Source organism: Orcinus orca, chromosome 15 (genome assembly GCF_937001465.1).
Source record: "Orcinus orca chromosome 15, mOrcOrc1.1, whole genome shotgun sequence".
NCBI classification, from domain to species: Eukaryota; Metazoa; Chordata; class Mammalia; order Artiodactyla; family Delphinidae; genus Orcinus; species Orcinus orca.
In genome coordinates, this window is record NC_064573.1 from 20,320,629 (window position 1) to 20,340,910 (window position 20,282).

Below are 20,282 nucleotides of genomic sequence, written 5' to 3' on the forward strand. Positions count from 1 at the left end.
CTAGGCGTATCCTCATACTCAGCAGTGGACGATTCTTTTCCAAAGTGGTCCCTCTGAGATATGGAACACTGCAGCTTTAACAGCCGTATCTAGATTCCCAACCAGATCTCCCTTTGTATCATAAATTATCCAAAAAGAAGCCACTCTAAATAATAAATTAAATATTACTTATAAAAAGTACACCCCAGACCCACCCACCCAGCCCCCAAACCAGCTGACAATTCACAAAGTTCAGAATTGTCAGGTTTACCCTTCGATAATAAAAAACAGCATTTTTCCTCCTCCCCAACCTTCCTTTCTTGCATCTGAGAACACACTGAGATACCTTGGCCCATGCATCTGTGTTTGCGACATCTTGTAGAGTTTTGCTGTTGCTCTCCAACCAACGAAAAAATCATAGGATGACAATGTACAAAGGCTCTCTACTGAGAGCAGGAGAAATCCTTCAGAGAGTGCAACTAGAATTCCACCAAGTGAACATTATGCAATAGCGGGAACAGAGAGCCCAGACAACAGGCTTCATGTGTGCTCTCCTGTATAGTATCACTGACGAGGAACTACTCAGGCATTTCTTTTCAGAATCAGGACATTTCGGAAGCAGGTATTTGGATAGCAAGTTACACTGAGGCATGGGAGCACATATTTCAAATGCAATGGAATACCATACAAAACATCTATCTATGATTTTTCCAAAGTCTGATTTAATTTGAAATGCTGGAATCAAGTGAAAAGCTTTTCTGTACACTATGAAAGTGATTTCTGAAAGTTACCAGAGAAATACAAATTATTATTATTATTATGAGTAAAATGTTGCTTTGAAAGTAATTTTAAAAAGAGATGGTAGATTTGAGTGTATGACTGCTCTGCTGCTCTAGAATGTTGGGGGTTCTCTATTGTATATATGGGTTATAAACAGGCTAGGATACTAACCTCTGGCTTTAGGAATGGTCTGCATTTGGATGAAGTAAACTGGTCCAGGAAGGGAAAGCAACCTTGTTCCTCATCTATTTTAAAGTTCTGACGGTTTTGTTTTTTATTAACACAGCTAAAAGTAAGGAATTTTTCTATTTTTTCTCTCTCTCATGAACTAGAAATGGACATTCTGAAACTACAAGGAGTCTGAGTCTGGGACACAATTTTATCGAAAAGGTAAGGTGATCTCTTTAGAGGTGGTTTTTTTTTTTTTTTTGGTTAGAATTCCAGTCCAGCAGTCATGTATGAGACACTCTATTACATTTGGAGGAGACCTGAAGACGATTCTTTAAACAAAGTCAACAGACAGATGTATCACAAGGGTGGTTAGGAACGAGCAACCATCTTCAAGCACAGACTACAAAGGCTTCCCGAAAGACTTGTACTTAGATTCTTTATCAGAAAAGCCAACAAGTGCCAAACATTACAGTTTCCAAACGTCGTCTGGAATGACACACTAATGTTGGACAGCTCTCCTTCTGTAGCTCTTACCAATGCAGGGGACGAAAACATACATGTCATTGTGAATCACCCTTATTTTGAAGAGAATAATGTTATATCCAACTCCTCCCAGGAAGCCTTAATAAGTTCACCTCTTATATCCCTGGCTTGATATATTTCCTTTTTTTCCAGCTTGTTCAATTGTGTGTGCATTTTATAATGCCCAAATATAAAGTTCCATTATTTAAATACCCTAGAAGCTTATAGCTCTGCTCTACAAAGAGGTAGCTATGACTAGTTTCTTACTGAATGTGAGTCACTAAGAAATATTTAAATTTTGGCTAGAGCATCCTCCAAATATGTTTTATGCATTTTGAGCTATCTGCATTTTTGTGAGTTTAACAGATGCAGAACTTTCTAGAGGAAAGAAAATAGCTTTCTTATCAGTATGAAATGAAAAATACCAAACTTTTTCAAGAGAAGGCTCTTGCCTGACAGTTCAGCAGAGTGCAGGGAAGGCCTGAGGATGCCCTGCCATGTTTCATTTTCTTCTTTTTCGGGGAGAAATGACTCCTGGTGGCAGAGCTGCTGGTTGGCTGTCAAGCATCACTATGGGAGTCAAAGAGATTTATGAGCTTAAAGAGCCCTGTATGTCATGAACCAGACTCAGAGACAGATTTCTTCTTGTCAGGAGATCAGGAGACTGGGAAATTAAAGAGTTACCTATAAGCCTGGGCAAGCAGCTGTACACACGTGTGAACTATCTGAGAGAACGGGGAGCAGAGTTGCAGTCAAGTTGTTTCATATTCAAACCATTGGGTACATCTCCCAAGAGTCTCTTGTGAGAATTTAAATGGATTCTACTATATATACAGTGCATGGAGCTAAGAGTTATTAGCATTGCCGATTACTGAAATAAACCATTAGATTTGTTTAATGAAGAAAGTTTCAAGAGCATCCACTGAAATCAAATAATGTATATTTTCATATATTTTAAAAAATGTATTTCCTAGGGTCATTGACTTCAGAGGAGTCTAGAATGTTGTGAAAATGCTAGTGCTCTTGATTGTGCAGATACAGTCTACAGATTGAAGATGTGACTAATCCCTGAAATCCGAGATTTGCAGCTCATTCCAAACTGGACACTCAGGATGACCTTCCTCGGATGTCAAATGCCTTCAGAGTCTGTTCCATATTTGTGAGGATTAGAAAGGGAAAGCCATCCTAGGACCTCGAGAAGATAAGGCTGGTCTAATGAACATTTTCTTTTCTGAGCTAATGGATTATTTCTGTAAGACTCAATATTATGTTATGAAATGCCTTGTTCCACGTCAGTGGAGGGTCGTTTGCTGAAGCACCCTAGATGTTGAGTAAGAGTTATCTGCCCCATAGGATACCACCACATAGCTCTTCAGAAGGACTTCATGAAAATATAAGTAAATCGATCAAGCACTCTTTGTTGAAGGAACAATTTCACAAATGGACCGGACTTTCTAATGAACCATTTGAACAAGCCCTCTCTTTGACACAAGATTTCCTTCCCGACATAAAACTGTAAAAAAATAATCTGAATTATTACTTCCGTTACAGTGCCATTTTACTCAAAATATTTCATTCAGGGATTCATATATAATTACCCACCTAATAAAAGGAGCTATTAGGCTGTAAAGATCCTGTCCCTTCCATGCTCTTTTAAATTTATGACTCAAGCTTGAAATCAAAGGCAGAGCTGAAAGGAATAATTCAGCTGAAACTCTCTTACTGGGTTTTCAAGTTGCCTAACTGATAAATATGCAAACTGGCTCCCTTTTGGCGATTCAGCTGCATAAATGGATTAACTCCAAATGCAGCTTCAAATTCAAAAACTAAAAGGGTGCACACAAAATCTTTTTAATTTCACCTAGTTGCAAGCTGTAGATAAACACGGCAGTGGGAGTTTAAGATTCTATGTCACAATGAAGATGCAGTTTTAAAGAGTATGGGTTTAGGATGTGTCCCAAGTGTCAAGTGATGGCTTCCCCTCTGCTGCTCTCTGACTCTGGGCAGGCATGGTGCAGAAGGTCTCCTTGACAACAGAGCTCGGTGGTTGTCACCTACCAACACGGCCTGCTCTAAGTCAGTGAGGACTCTGCTGGTGGAAGTGACATCACTCAAGAGAAGGTACTGTTTGAAACTGCCTTCCATTTTCCTTCCCTCCCTCGTGATGGCTCTGCCATTTCCACAGAGGGTTTCAGAAAGGTGGGTCAGGAGGCCAAGGGATGTGTGGAGACAGCCACCTGGCCAGGGCTGGTTGCCAAGGGGAACTCAGGGAGGGATGGGGTGGAGTCTAGCCAGACTCCTGAGGGAGATGGACTTGGTGAAGCTTTGAAATATCATCACAGTGTGGTATGGCATGAAAGCCACCCAAATTAAAAGTTTCCTATTACAAGCTTAAGCACGTCATTATCATGTGTCTGAAAAGATTGCATATTGTATCCTCTTTTAGGAAATGGACTGGTTGCTGGCAGGATGCCACTAGTTGCAGATTTCTAAATGTTCCTGTTCTCCAGACATCAATGTTAACCAAGAGTGGATTTACCAATACTTGCTAAAATGGGTGAATTTTACAGCCACTTGCTGAATTCCACCACCTGTGCAAGAATGACTTGAGTTACAAAACGTAAGCATTTGCTGCCTTTTGTTTACTTGTTTACTTTTTTGTGCTGTCAGAAAAACATCCAATCCTTTGGTGCTATGTGGTGAGAAAATTCCCATGGGTGCTTTGTACCTTAAATTTGAAAATAAAATAGTGAGCTTGCGCTGATTTGCCATGGCAGGGTACAGGCTTCAATAATGCACTTGCATTTTGTAAGACTAGACCTACACATAGAAGAAAATGACAGGCCTTGATGAAGGAAAACGTAAGCATCTGTCATGACACTGTGGTCACTGCAGTGGCAAAGGCCCAGGACTATTCTAGCAGCTTCGGCTTTGACATTGCAGTGAAGATGTATCTTTGCTTTTGTTAAGGGACCCCAGAGTCATCATTTTGAAACTCCTGATGCCTATGAAAGAAGGGATGCTTATTCCTTCTGAACTGCTTCAGGATCTTCCAGAACTCAGTGGTCCTGATGGTTAACCTGTACACTGGAGAGAGTTCTTGGACACAGGTGTGCTGTTTATGGGTAATTGGTAATGCTGCAAAGGTCCCGGAAGATTCAACTCATCAATTCGGCAATGTGTGTTAAAAGGCTGAGCCTGTGATAGCGTTAAGCTGCTTCATTAGCCCTTCCAAACTTGCCATTTGTTCGCTCAAATCATCCTGTTCATACACCTACAGAGAGAATGAGAGCAAAGAATTAGTGCAGGTGGATATCGGTGCACTCCTTTGGTTAAGGCACGGCCATGTCTAATTGATTCACCGTATTCTCATGCATGGCACGGTGGCCCATAGCCAGGGGCTGTGGACTCAGCATATCATCATTGAAGGAAGATGCTGGTAATAAAAGAGGCAGTGATGAATGACTGTCTGCTATTTCACTGTGTTCATCCTTGTGAGGAGGCAAAGGCTTTAGTGTCAGAAAAAATCTTGTTTCAAATCAAGTTCTACCAAACTGTGTGATCTTGGACAAGTTAGTAAACCTCTCTGACGTGTAGTTCTCAGATGTAAAAGGATGATGATGATATCTATTTCATAGGCTATTCTCAGCATCCTGTGACATGTTTAGTGCTTATCAGGGTTCAGCACATGGTACATAGTCAACATGTTCCTTTTCCTTTCCATTAGGATATGAACAGAATTTACATCACCAGGTCTCCTTTCTTTGTAACACCACATAGGCACTTTTTTATGTGTGGGAACTTGACCTGAACAGTGAAAAGTCTGAGGATTATGACCTTAGTTTGTGTGTGAAAACAGAATTCTCACCCCAAACCAGAACTGCCTCTGTTCGTGGTTGTAGAGGTGACCTTATGACACGGTTTGATTGGTGGATAAAATGGAAAGCCTGAACGGCAGAATCTTAGTGACCATACTGTCTGTAACTCTCCCTTACCGTGAACCACTAGAATCGTGTCATTAATAATACCTCGCTATTAGTGAGCACAGACCCCCCGGTCACTAGCCTCGGGGATTTGGATTCAGTAGGTCAAGGAAAGGTTAGAATCTCTTCCTTTTATAAAGCTTCCCAGCTAATTCTGATGGTCAGCCAGTGGGGAGAACAAGGCTGTGGTGTTGATTTGAATCCCAGTTCTTCTATAGACTTGACCTTTTGAGTCTGTCTCCTTATTTGTCAAATGGGAATAGCAAGCTTACCTCACTGGGTGGCTGGGAGGATTCCCCAGGTCAGTTTGGCGAGTGCTAAGTGCTCAATAAATGTTAGTATCTTTTTTCTTTTCCTTTCTCAAAATACCCTTTGTTTTGACGTATACATACCGACTCTACCTGGTTATTCTTGGTTAGCTCATTCATTTGATGAACTTATTGAAATTATTGAACCAAACTGAGGCCTGAGGCATGATGTTTTGCTCTGTGGAGGCCAGGAAGCGTTACTCAGTACTATGGTCAGAATGTATATTAAGTCCTGCCAAATAAACACCCTGGATGCCATGAGAACACTGGTGGAGAAGAAACAACTTGTGGTATTAAACAGTTTGGAAATGGTACCTTCTTGTGGGAATCTCAGCCTGCCAGTGAATGATTTGGTCCTGTAATGTGTAATCTTCAGAGTTTAAGAGGGATTGAAAGATGTAGCCAATTTGGCCCAAAAGACTGACCTATGTATGAGGAGGGATGCTGAAGTGAACTGATTAATTTGATAACTCCTTTCCCGAAATGATGTCATAGTTATCTGTGTAGTTTTCTCAAATTATTTAGATCTTGTCCAATCCAGCAACATCACACCACATGTAGTAGCCACTGGATTTTCAAAATATGGATAGCCTGAATAGAGGTGCACCGTACACATGAAATACACATCGTATTATGAGCACTTAGTACAAAAAAAGTAAAATACCTTAATAAATTTTTATATTTATTGCATGTTGAAATGATAATATTTTGGAAGTATTGGGTTAGATGAAATATATCATTAAAAGTAATCTCCCCTGTTTATTTTTACATCTTTTCATGTGGCTCCTAGAAAGTTTTAAACTACACATGTAATTCACATTATATTTTTATAGAACAGTGATGATCTAGATTATTTGTCCCATTTCTACATTTCCTTTAACATATTATATAATCTTATTGCTGTTCATATTATACTTTTGGCTGTCACTCCTTGGAGTCACTATATTTTTTTAATCAAACTTTTAAAACAGTTTATTTTTTTATTTTTATTTTTTTGGCTGCATCGGGTCTTATCTGCAGTACGCGGGGTTGCAGTGCACAGGCTTCTCTCTAGTTGTGGAGTCCAGGTTTTCTCTTCTCTAGTTGTGGTGCACAGGTTCCAGAGTGCATGGGCTCTGTAGTTTGCAGCACACAGGCTTTCTAGTTGAGGCACGTGTGCTCAGTAGTTGTGGCGTGCAGGCTTAGTTGCCCCATGGCATGTAGGATCTTAGTTCCCTGACCAGGGATCGAACCCGCATTCCCCACATTGTAAGGCGGATTCTTTACCACTGCACCACCAGGGAAGTCCCTTAGAGTCAATCTTAAGTGCAAAAACTGGGCCACCTGACATGATTCCTTATGAGATGAGATATATAAATTTAGGAATTTGATCTGAATTAAGATATGGCTAACAACTGTGACACTAAACTATTGCAATATGTAAACAGCTATATCCTGACAGAGCAGTGCATTAGATTCTTGTAAATTTGAATCTTTTAAGTATGAAAGTATGTTAATTATATAACATACTTCTGCAAACATTCACACACATACACATATCCAGATTGTCTGATCTCCAAGTGTTAAAATATTTTATTATTTGTAGTACTGAAAACAATAAAATCAAGAAAAAATTTATGTTAATTCAAATGAGATGATTCAGATATCTGGGTTTTTTTGCATCTTTTTTTTCCCCTCCAGTCCTCTAATTTTTCAAGGTATCATAAGTGTTAGTACCTTAGCCTTCTTTTAAATGTTTTCTCTTGAATTATATTCAGAAAGACTCCAGAGTTTTCTAAATTGCTACCTTCAGGCAACGTCTTTTTAAATCTCCCTCAAAATGCATTGTTGGGGGAATTGTTTGCTTTCTCAAAATTTCGATTTTTTTTGGTCCCCATGGAGTTTTTTCAGAGTTTTCTAATTTGATCACTTTTTAGCTGCCTCCCTTAGTTGGCAAACTTTTCTCTCATTAAATAACTAAACTTTCCCCTCTAAATATAACAGTTCCTTCTTTTTTTTTTTCTTCCTAAATTCCTTCCTTCATTTCTTCATTTTGTGTTTTCCTCTTCTCAATTCTGTATTTCTAGGCTATTTTATGATTTTATAAGTGACATGTATAACTTCAGAAGGCTCCTCAGAGTATAGCTTTATTACTATTTTTCTATTTTAAAGAATAATTATATAGTTATATTTCCAGGTATGCCAAGATGTTTCATCTCATTGATGAAAATGTGTGTGTGTATAATTTTTTTTTACATCTTTTAATGTGACTCTTTGAAACTTTTAAATTACACATGTGGTTCATATTATAGGATAGTGATGATAGTGTATATCTATCTATGTATATATACACACACACGTGTATATTCATATATATACACGTGTGTATATATACATATATGTATGTAAAGTCACTCATTCTGTTGCTATCTGCTTGTATTTATAAGGTTGGCTTTAAGTACCAATGATTTTTTAATATAACTAAATCCCTGATATAATGTTTTTCCCTAAAGTTTCTTCTCTTCATATGTAAGTGCAGGAAAACAGAACTAAACAAACAATAAGAACAACAAGGGCTTGGGGTTAATGGAGAATGCTGGTTGGCTTAGACTGCATTGCACAGCAGTGCTTCCCTTAATGGGGCATGAATTTCAAGGATGGTCTTACATTGGCTGGATCCTCTGTTGGTTTGTGGCTCTCCTCAGACACTTCAGGGGCTGTTGGCACAGATACAGGAAGCAAAGGAGATCTTGCCTTTCCAGCCAACCCAAGAGAGGCTGTTTTGACATGAGTCTTGGGAAGAGTAGGCCCTAAAAGGAAAACACAGAGTGATGAAAGTACCGTATAAAACACCCCGGAACAAACTCTCACGCATGTAAGCCGAATCCAGTGGGTTGGCATGGATTTTAGGTTATTGTTCATTCCGTAGTCTAGAGATGGATTCTGACACAATGAACAGGCTTATTTTATTTCTACTGAATCGAAAACAATCCTGATTAGGCCTCTCCAGGTGAAGCCCCACCAGTCATACGTAATTTCAAGCGGATTTCAAATCTCCCTGTGAAAGGCTGCCTGGGAGTTGCAGACTGTTCATCACACCTTCTAAAGTGTCAGCCCAGCTCATTTGGGGCCAGCCTCAGCTTTGAGCCAGAAAGCCCTGGGCTAAACCACCTATAGAAGCCATGAACTGTGAGTGCCAAGGAATATTTGTGCAGTTAAAAGAGATGGTTGCTCTGATCTGGAAATGAGTGTTAGATGTTACGGTACAAAACAGTCCTTTATGGCTAACCTGATTGAACATCATTATTGATTTTCTTTCGGAAAAGAAAAAAGATATGATTCTGTCCTGATGAGTATTAGTGTCTCTCAATGAAATACATTCTAATCCTCATGAAAATCATTTGAGTAACTGCTGAGTTTCTCCCAAATGATACTTTAGTCTGCTATAAACAATGGCTACCTTTTCTTTTTGGGTCTAAAATTTGCCTTGTAAATTCTGCTTAGATTATAGCAGTAATATAACTTTGTCCCTATAGTCTAAAACAAAAAGTTTATAAAGGCATATCGAATCAGCTAGTATACCTTACATACCTAAGGACTTTTGTCATTCTTAGTACTATAACCAAGACCTCAGCATAGAAGGTACTGAAGTCATCAAAAGAAGTTTGCCCCAGTTCTCTTCTATCATCAGTGATGATATTTAAGTTCTAATGATCCCAATGGTGTACTAAATATTTTTGGGGAAAAAAGTTATTTTGACCATACTTTCGAAAACATAATTCTAGTTAATAAAACTCAAAAGTTATTCTACTATCAGAGAAATAAGGGGTATTTGCTTACTGGGAAAGAAAGAATGCAAACAATCTAGGAGGCTAGCAATTTGCTAAATGCTAAATCCCAACAAAAGCACATTTTTTCATACCGTGGCCTAGCATTTAATTCCTTCATATTTATATTCTTTCACTCTTTTTCTTAAACCAAGGCTCAAAGTCTGCAGTTAGAATCATTTATCACTAGAGGGTGATCTGAGGTTTTTGGTAACTTATATGAGAAGAGATATAGAGACAGGAGAAACAAGAATAATTTTCTTAAGGAAGGAATATTTATGGAGTTCCTACTAAGCTCTAGACTTATGCTAAGCATTTTAGTTTATTTTAGGCAAAATAACATAGTGCAGAAGAATTTGCTACTTACCAACCCAATCTGAATTCAGATCCTATAAAGCCTAACTACGGACTACATATGTAATTCCTTGTTCAACTAATTTCTCTTGCCTGTTTCTTCATCTATAAAATAGAAATAATAATTTGTGAGGATTGATAAGATTAAAGTGGCTGCTTTCCTGTAACTTGTTCAAAGAGAGCTAGCGATTATTAATATTTAATTGCCAAAACAAGCCTTCTATCTCTAGTTCATATATGAGGATGCTAAAATGAAGAGAAATGGAGTAACTTGCTTAAGTTCATACATTTCAAAAGGGCAGACAGAGCAAGGATTTGCAACTGAGCAAATTAAGGTTTTATCATTGATATTTTGATCTAGTCCATCCAATTTAAATGAGGTTTTCAAAGAAGCAATGTAAAAGAATATGAAATCTAGTTCAAGACTATAAGTAACCTGAGGGTAGAAACTATTTATTGTATTACAGTTTCTTGTAGTTAAATTATGTTTGAATTTAACGGGGAAACAATGAACTTAGCATTAATTTAAGCTACTTTTATCACAATGTTGTTTAAATTTATACAAACATAAAACTTGGCATAACCTTTATAAACTTGTAGTTCTAATACTATGCTATAAAACCAAAACATGTTTAAAATTAAATAGCAAAGTCCTATACACATACGTTTGGTACTCACTGCTGCGCCACAAGTGATTTTGGGTTTGTCTTACATGATCAATTTTCACTCTCAGTTTTTTTCTCTTTGAACAATAGGCAAACCTTCATTCTTCCAGAGAATGTAATGCCAGCTGGTTTTTGTTAGATCTGAAGAAATCATTTATATAGTAAGTCTGCCTCTGACTATAAACACAGTGTTCCTAGAGCCAACTTAGTTGTAACACCAAATACAAAGGCAGGCATTTAAAAACCCTGGCAGAACGATGCTATAAAATGGCCCTCTACATACTCCACCTTGTGTAATTCGCATTAATCTTATAGATGATCACCTAAGGGAAAGCACAAAGTCTAACGAGGAATTTTCATACAGTACTGGTGAACGTTGAGAATGTATCTGTTGAACTCCCACTTTGAATTTCATTTTCTGAATTCTGTTTATAATCCCTGCGAGAATGTTCACAATATTCTGATGAAAGCCGAACGTAGCTTTATTGCCATGGAAAGTTGTTCCTCCTATAGGTCACATTCTGTGAGTCACCTCTTCCTTCCCTACATTTAGTAGAACAGAGTAGCGGCATTTCAACAATTAACACTTTATGTATACATCTTTTATATGTTTTGTTACAATTTTGACTTTGATTTTCTTGATGGTGTATGGTGAAATCTAATTGTTATTGAATTTTAAATTTTAGGTTTTTTTAAAAATTGAAGCATAGTTGATGTACAATGCTGTGTTAGTTTCAGGTGTACAGCAAAGTGATTCAGATATATATATTCTTTTTCAGATTCTTCTCCACTATAGGTTATTACAAGATACTGAATATAGTTCCCTGTGCTGCTATATGGTAGGTGCTTGTTGGTTATTTTATATATAGTAGTTTGTATCTGCTAATCCCAAACTCCTAATTTATCCCTCCCCTCCATCCTTTTCCACTCTGGTAACCATAAGTTTGTTTTCTATGTCTATGTTTCTGGTTTGTAAATATGTTCATGTGTATCATTTTTTAGATTTCACATGTAAGTGATATCATGTGATATTTGTCTTGGTCTGACTTCACTTAGTATGATAATCTCTAAGTCCATCCATGTTGCTGCAAATGTCATTATTTCATTCTTTTTTATGGCTGAGTAATATTTTGTGTGTATATATATATATGTGTGTGTGTGTGTGTGTATATATATATATATATATATATATGTATCTATATATATATCTCACATCTTCTTTATTCCTCTGTTGATGGACACTTAGGTTGCTTCCATGTCTTGGCTATTGTAAATAGTGAACATTGGGGTGCATGTATCTTTTCAAATTAGAGTTTTCTCCAGATATATGCCCAGGAGTGGGAATCGCTGGATCATATGGTAACTATATTTTTACTTTTTTTTTTTTTTTTTTTTTGCGGTACGTGGGCCTCTCACTGTTGTGGCCTCTCCTGTTGCAGAGCACAGGCCCTGGACGCACAGGCTCAGTGGCCATGGCTCACGGGCCTAGCCGCTCCGCGGCATGTGGGATCTTCCCGGACCGGGGCACAAACCCGTGTCCCCTGCATCAGCAGGTGGACTCTCAACCACTGCACCACCAGGGAAGCCCTATTTTTACTTCTTTAAGGAATCTCCATACTGTTCTCCATAGTGGCTGTACCAATTTACATTCATACCGACAGTGCAGGAGGGTTCCCTTTTCTCCACACCCTCTCCAGCATTTGTTTGTAGATTTTTTTGATGATGGCCATTCTGACTGGTGTGAGGTGCTACCTCACTGTGGTTTTGATTTGCATTTCTCTAATAATTAGCAATGTTGAGCATTTTTTCATGTGCCTATTGGCCATCTGTGTATGTCTTTTTGGAGAAAGGTCTATTTAGGTCTCCTGCCCATTTTTTGATCAGGTGGTTTATTTTGTTTGAATATTGAGCTGTACGAGCTGCTTGTATATTTTGGAGATGGATCTCCTCTGTCGCAGCATTTGCAAGTATTTTCTTGTACTCTGTAAGTTGTCTTTTCATTTTATTTATGGTTTTCCTTGTTGTACAAAAACTTATGTTTGATTAGGTCCCATTTGTTTATATTTGCTTTTATTTCTATTGCCTTGGGAGACTAAGAAAGTACTGATGTAAGAAAGTATTGCTACGATTTATATAAGAGAATGTTTTGCCTATGTTCTCTTCTAGGAGTTTTAAGGTGTCATGTCTTATATTTAAGTCTTTAAGCCATTTTGAGCTTTTTTGTGTGTATGGTGTGAGGGTTTGTTCTAACTTCATTGATTTACATGCAGCTATCCAACTCTACCAACACCACTTGCTGAAGAAATTATCTTTTCCCCATTGTATAATCTTGGCTCCTCTGTTAAAGATTAATTGACCATAGGTGTATGGGTTTCTTTATGGGATCTCTGTTCTGTTCCAGTGATCCATATGTCTGTTTTTGTGCCAGTGCCATGCTGTTTTGATTACTGTAGATTTGTAGTACTGTCTGAAGTCTGTGTGGATTTTGCCTCCTGATTTATTCTTTTTCCTTAGGATTGTTTTGGCAATTCTGGGTCTTTTATGGTTCCATATAGGATTATATGTTCTAGTTCTGTGTAAAAAGTCATGGGTAATTTGATAGGGATGACATTAAACCTGTAGATTGCTTTGGTTAGTATGGCCATTTTAATAATATTAATTTTTCCAACCCAAGAGCATGGAATATATTTTAACATTTCAATAGTCTTCAATTTCCTTTATCAATGTTTTATAGTTCTTTAAATAGTCTTCAATTTCCTTTATCAATGTTTTATAGTTCTCAGCATGTAAGTCTTTCACCTCCTTGGTCAGGTTTATTCCTAAGTATTTTATTTTTTTGAGGAAATTTTAAAAGGGATTTTATTTTTAACTTTCCCTTTCTGATATTTCATTGTTAGTGTAAAAAATGCAACTGATTTATGTATGTTAATCTTGTATCCTGCTACCTTGCTATATTTGTTTATCAGTTCTAGTAGTTTTTGTGTGGAGACTTTAGGGTTTTCAACACATAGTGTCTTGTCATCTAAATATAATGACAATTTTATTTCTTCCCTTCCAATTTGGATACATTTAATTCTTATTCTTATCTGATTTCTGTGGCTAGGACTTCAAATACTATGTTGAATAGAAGTGGTGAGAGTATGCGTTCTTGTCTTGTTCCAGATTTTAGCAAGAAGGCTTTCAGCTTTTCACCATTGAGAATTATGTTGACTGTGGGTTTGTCATAAATAGCTTTTGTTATGTTGAGATATAGTCCCTCTGTTTCCACTTTGGTGAGTGTTTTTAATATGAATGGATGCTGCATTTTATCAAATGTTTTTTTCTGCATCTGTTGAGATGATCATGTGTTTTTTGTCTTTTGTTGATGTGATTGATGTATCACGTTGATTGATTTGCATATGTTTAACTATGCTTGTGACCCTGGCATGAATCTAGCTTGACCATGGTGTGATCCACTTTATGTGTTGTTGGATTTGGTTTGCTAATATTTTATTGAGGATTTTTGCATCTATATTCATCAAAGATATTGGCCTGTAATTTTATTTTTTGGTAGTGTCTTTGTCTGGTTTTGGTGTCAGGGTGATGGTGGCTTCATAGAATGATTTTGGGAGTGTTCCCTTTTCTTCAAACTTTTAGAAGAGTTTGAGAAGGATCGGTGTAAGTTCTTTAAATGTTTGGTAGAATTCCCTAATGAAGCCATCCAGTCCTGGACTTTTGTTTGCATGGAGTTTTAAAATTATAGGTTCTGTTTCACTTCTAGTGATCAGTCTGTTCAAATCATCTACTTCTTCTTAATTCCGTTTTAGTGGGCTGTACGTTTCTAGAAACTGTCTATTTCGTCTAAGTTGTCCAATTTGTTGGCACATAATTGTTCATAGTAATCTCTAATGATTTTTTTTTTTCCTGTGGTATCAGTTGTTATTTCTCCTCTTTCATTTCTTATTTTGTTTATTTGGGTCTTCTCTCTTTTCTTCTTGGTGAGCCTGGCCAAAGGTTTGTTGATTCTGTTTATTCTGTCAACAAAACCAGCTTTTGGTTTTATTAATTTTTTCTGTCTTTAAATCTCTATTTTATTTATTTCCTCTCTGATATTTATTATTTCCTTCCTTCTGCCAACTTTAAGTTTTGTTTTTTTTTCTAATTCTTTTAGGTGGTAGGTCAGGTTGTTTTTCTTGTTTTTTGAGGAAGGCCTGTATGCTATAAACTTTCCCCTTAGGACTGCATTTGCTACATTCCATAGATTTTGTATGGTTGTGTTTTTATTGTCATTTGTCTTGAGGGATTTTTAAAATTTCCTCTTTGATTTCATTCTTGACCCATTGGTTTCTTAGTAGCATGTTGTTTAGTCTCCATGTAATTGTTTTTTTCTCATTTCTCTTTCTGTGGCTGATTTCTAATTTCATGCCATTGTGGTCAGAGAAGATGCTTGAAATAATTTCTATCCTCTTTAATTTGTTGAGACTTGTTCTGTGTCCTAGTATGTGGTCTATCCTTGAGAACATTCCATGTGTGCTTGGGAAGAATGTGTATTCTGTTTCTTCCAGATTTAATGTTCTGAAGATATCAATTATGTATAACTGTTCTAGTGTGTCATTTAGGATCTCTGTTGCCCTATTGATTTTCTTTCTGGAATCTGTCCACTGATGTCAGTGGGGTGTTAAAGTCTCCTACTATTATTGTATTCCCATTAGTTTCTCCATTTATGTCTGTTAGTATTTGTTTTATGTATTTAGGTGCTCCTATATTGTGTGCATATGTGTTGAGTGTGATATTGTCTTCTTGCGTTGATCCTTTTATCAGTATATAGTGTCCTTTATCTTTTTTTATGGACTTTGTTTTAAAGTCTATTTTGTCTGATATGAGTATTGCTACCCCTGGTTTCTTGTCATTTCTATTTGAATGAAATATCTTTTTTGCTCCCCTCACTTTCAATATAGGTGTGTCCTCCACTCTAAAGTGGGTCTCTTGTAGGCAGCATATTGTAGGTTCTTGTTTTATTGTCCAAATGCCACTCTGTCCTGTGATCAGAGCATTTAGTCTATTGACATTTAAGGTAATTATTTATAGGTATGTATTTATTGCCACTTTAAATCTTGTTTACCAGTTGATTTTGTATTTATCTTTTGGTTTTTCCTTTTGTGGTTTGATGGTTTTCTTTTGTATTGTGCTTGAGTTCGTTTCATTTTTGTGACTCCATTATATGTTTTTGATTTGTGGTTACCCTGGATTGCAAGTATGTTAACCCATTACTGTATCTACTTGCTTGAGACTGGTAGTCATATAAGCTCAAACACAGTCTAAAAAAATTATATTTTCTTACTCCCCTCCCTGACACTTTGTAATTTTGATTTCCTATTTTACATCTTCATGTTTATCCTTTTGCTGTTCACTGTGTAGTTAAAATCACTTTCACAAAATTTTTTTTTGATTTTTAAAAAATATATGTCCTGGCTTATTTAAGTGATCTACAATGCTTTTATGTATTTGCCTCTCCTATTTTGATTTTTCCCTTTCTTATAGATTCTTGCTTCTTTTCTATTTAGAGAACACCTTTCAATATTTCTTTCAGAGTAGGTTCAGTACTGATGTATTCTTTTGGTTTTTGCTTGTCTGAGAAATTCTTTCTCTTTCCTTCCATTCTAAATGCTAATTTTGCTGGCTAGAGTATCCTAGGTTGCAGGTTTTTCCCATTCAGAACTTTGAATACATCTTGCCACTCCTTTCTGGCCTATAAAGTTTCTGTGGATAAATCAGATGATATCCTTATGGGGGGGTTCACTTTGGGGGGGGGTTCACTTGTAACTATTTGTTTTTCTCTTGCTGCCTTTAGAATACTCATTTAACTTTTGCCATTTCAATTATGTCTTATTGTGGGTCTGGTCAGGTTCATCTTGTTTGGGACCCTCTGTTCTTACTGTACCTGGATATCTTTTTCCTTCTGGGATCCCTATTATGCATAAATTGGCACGCTTTATATTATCCCATAGATCTCATGTGTTACTTTGTTTTTCATTTGTCTTTCTGTCTGGTTGTGTAATTTCTGTTATTCTGTCTTTGAGATCATCATTCTTCTCCATTAGTTTGCTATTTTATTGCCTGTTACTTGGTTTTCATCTTGGCAATTGAGTTGTCTAATTTTGAATCTCTCCTCTATAGTTTCTTGTTACAGTGATCTGCATTTCCATTGATAGTCTTCCTTAACTCCTTCAGTATTTTTATTACCTCCTTTTTGAACTCAAACAGGGGATTTCTCATTTTTTAATTGGGAGTGGTTCCTCTGCGTTTTCCTTTTACTTAGAAACAGTTATCTACTGTGGCTTTGAAGGGCTGTTTTTATGTGGGAGTGACCCTGGGTGAGGCCAGTATTTTTGGTGCAAAAGGGCCATTTTTTGGTATGGATGCTTGCCACCTCTTTCCTCAGGTTGTGCTGGCCCTTGTCCTGATAAAGGGTGTGTTTGGTGTTGTCGTGACCAGAGCCTTCAGTGGATGTGGGGTGAGCCCTCCTCTTTGTCCCATAGTTGTCACAGCCCTTTCAGGGGCAGGGTCTGCTCCCCAGTTGTTGGAGTGGAAGCCCCCAGATCCAGTTTTAAGCTGTGGTGTGAGGAGGTGGCACTAGAGCCCTCCCACTGGGAAGGAGTTGCTGCATATTCCTCCCCAGGAGCTGTCCACCAGGACATGCACTCTGTGACGTTGCCTGCCACCTATGGTGGGCACCCACAAAGTACACTGTTGTAGGCTCTGCCCTTGGATCAGTCTCTGTTGTGGGAATGCCAGTGTTCAGCTTGAATGTCCCCCAAGCACTGCACTCACAAAGCTGCTGGTGTGAACTTGCTGAAGTCACATACCAGCGCCCACTGTGGGACCACAAGGAATTGGCTCAGATTTATGCCCCACATCCACGTGTTGGCAACCCGCCTGTGCATTCCCAGAGCTCGTAGCAGTGCCCACTGTGAGCACACTGAGATGAGACTGCTATGGTGGGTCCACAACCTCCCTTTGGGCACATGTTGACAGTGGGCCTCCTATGGCAAACCCAGCCTCCATCCTGTGCACATTCCCAGTTGTGGCCTCGACCACACTCCAGGGCCTTCAGGCTGTCTCTGTGCAGCTAAACCAAGTCCTCTCTCTAGGTCTGTCTGCTCAAGTTTGAGTTTCAGAACCCAGGCACTGTGCGTGGCAGCAGACGTGTCTCAGGCCGGAAAGTGCAGTGAGGTGGCAAGGACTGTCTGTGCTGCCTGCTACAAGCCAGTTGCTGCACTTTCCTCTGAGACTCCCTATCTGTCCCTGCGAACCTCCCAGCCAGAGAAGGAGGTTCCCCGGGTGAGGGAACATTTCCTGTTTCATAACTCCCTGCCAGACATGCAGGTCCCATCTCAATTCCTTTTTTTCCCCTCTTTCATCCTACCCAGTTATGTGATGATCTTTCTTGCAGCTTTGGTTGTATGAGATCTTCTGACAGCATTCAGTAAGTATTCTGTGAGAATTGTTCCACACGTAGATGTATTTTTGATGTATTTGTAGGAAGAGGTGAGCTTCCACATCCTTCTAGTCTCCCATCTCTGCCTAAATTTTAGTGTTTAAATTTTTAGATAATCTATTTCTGAAAAATTTACATTTTAACCCTTAAACACAGGCAAATATGTCTAACACATATTTACAAATTAACACAATTCACTTTAGCATATATATATATATAGAGAGAGAGAGAGCAATACAAAGAGTAACACAAGAAAAAGTAAATGGTATGGGCTTAGCCTACTATGCAGGAAATTAAAACAGGCCCGTTGTATACTTGGAAACATGTAAGAATAAAGATTCTTTTATAACTTATCAGACTTCTAGTTTTGCAGAGAGAAATTATAGTTCTATTAAAATACATTCTAATGGAATATTTGCTGCCTCAGATCCTAATGACTTGGGCAGATCCACAGTGTATTATACTGCATCTGAAATACTTGTATTATTACAATAGATGCACATATGCCTGAAGAGTACCATAGCTCAAACCCATTAGAAAGAAGATAATTGATTGTCTGGGCAACAGTTAGAACCTACTGAGTGTTGAATACATGCAAGATGCTGTGCATTTTACAAAAGGAATTAAAGCCATTGCCTCAGCTCAAAGACCATGCAGTGTTTGTTTAAACCTCATGTTACTGCCTTCTCTCAAATAATATTCACAGATTCAAATCAATTTAGAATGCTGGAACCCTGACGGCCCTTGAAGTTCATCTAGTGACCCTCCCTTTATTTTGCTGGAGACAATACTGAGGTCCCTGAAGATCAAGAAATCAAGGTAGAAAATTTCAATAACATTCCCGTACAGGAGGAGAATTTTGAAGAGTCTCTTAGAGTTCAGTATTAGCAGGGTGTTACATTTTTTTTTCATCTTCCTGAATGGGGAATTTAAGGGAAATTTTCCAGGAGAGATTTATCACAGCCAATAAGACAACTTTGGTCTTGAAACTGGTAAAGCCTGGGTTGGTCCTTACAAGGTCACCAGTTTTTTCTTCACTTATGTACTTGCAGTTCACTATGTATTACTGGCTCCTGTTTTGATTTTCTAAGTCTGCATCTTTTATTCTTCTGAAGAACTACAAGACATGCCTTTACTTCATGTCTGAGACCTTACTAGTGGCTCTTCCAAAAGGCTACATTCTGAATCTGTTTTCTCTACATCATTCAAACCAAGCAAACATCTTCCTAAAAAATAGCCAGTCTAACAGCATAGACTATGTTCAAGTGAGAAAGTAGTGTAGTCACCTGGCATCTGGATTAGTAAGTGATGTCTAAGAGCTCAGTCCAATCTGCAGAGGACTCACTCTAGGAACCATCTTGCTGCCTCTCACCTGCTGATGGATTGCTACTGTTGGCAGGTGATTTATCCTGAGTCCATTCATCATTTTCTTCTGTATTTTTAAAAATTGATATATAGTTGATTTACAATGTTATAGCCATTTCAGGTACTCAACATAGTCATTTAAACCTTCCTGGATTGCAGTTGCAAATGGGCTTTGTCACCCTTCCTTTGTTGCTGTCTGGCTTTTTCTACACTGCCCTCATATGCCAGTTTAAAAGCCAACTTTAATCCCCCATTCTTGTGTGCTCCTTCTCCATGATGGGTTATTTGAAGGCATGATAGCCTTTGCCTTGCCTGATGGTGTTCTGACAGCCTGAAAGACAGCCATAATCCTACCCTCCCAAAGAACTAGTGAAATCAGTAGCAATTAGAAAAAGCATTTACTTCAGGGTATTACACTCCTATTCTTCAATGTCAAGAAATGATGGAATTTTTGACAGCTTTTCCTGTTTTTATAGATCTAGGGAGCAGCCTCTAGAGAAGACTTTGCTTCATATTTATTTCTTCACTTTGGAGAACTGCACTATGCTGATAATTGGTTGGTTTAACATAAATAATTTTAATAAAACTTCTCTTAATAAAACTTCTCTTAATTTCAGTGACATTTCTGAGTTTTATCAGAGTAATATAGCAAAGGAAAAGAAAATGGGAGAGCGGCCAGATGGTGGAATAGGAAGACCCTGAGCTCACCTCCTCTCATGAGCACACCAAAATCACAATTATCTGCAGAACAACCATGGATATAAAAGATAAGAACCTACAAGAAAAGATTTTTTACAACTCTGCATAAAGAAGCGGCCACAACGAGACAGGTAGGAGGGGTAGACTTATGATATTATCAAATCCTATACCCT

At 37.9% G+C, this 20,282-nt stretch overlaps 1 protein-coding gene across 1 annotated transcript in view; it reads right to left on the reverse strand.

Annotated features, from left to right (window-relative positions):
- Positions 1–209: 209 nt before the first annotated feature.
- LOC101282051 (netrin receptor DCC) overlaps positions 210–20,282 on the reverse strand; it is a 158,641-nt gene continuing 138,568 nt past the window's right edge. Inside the window, exons 14-15 of the mRNA XM_049698139.1 lie at positions 8,390–8,532; positions 210–4,726 (exon numbers count right to left, since the gene is read on the reverse strand). Of these exons, the coding sequence (XP_049554096.1) occupies positions 4,637–4,726; positions 8,390–8,532 (233 nt within the window). The 3' untranslated portion in view covers positions 210–4,636. The remainder of the gene's footprint in view (positions 4,727–8,389; positions 8,533–20,282) is intronic.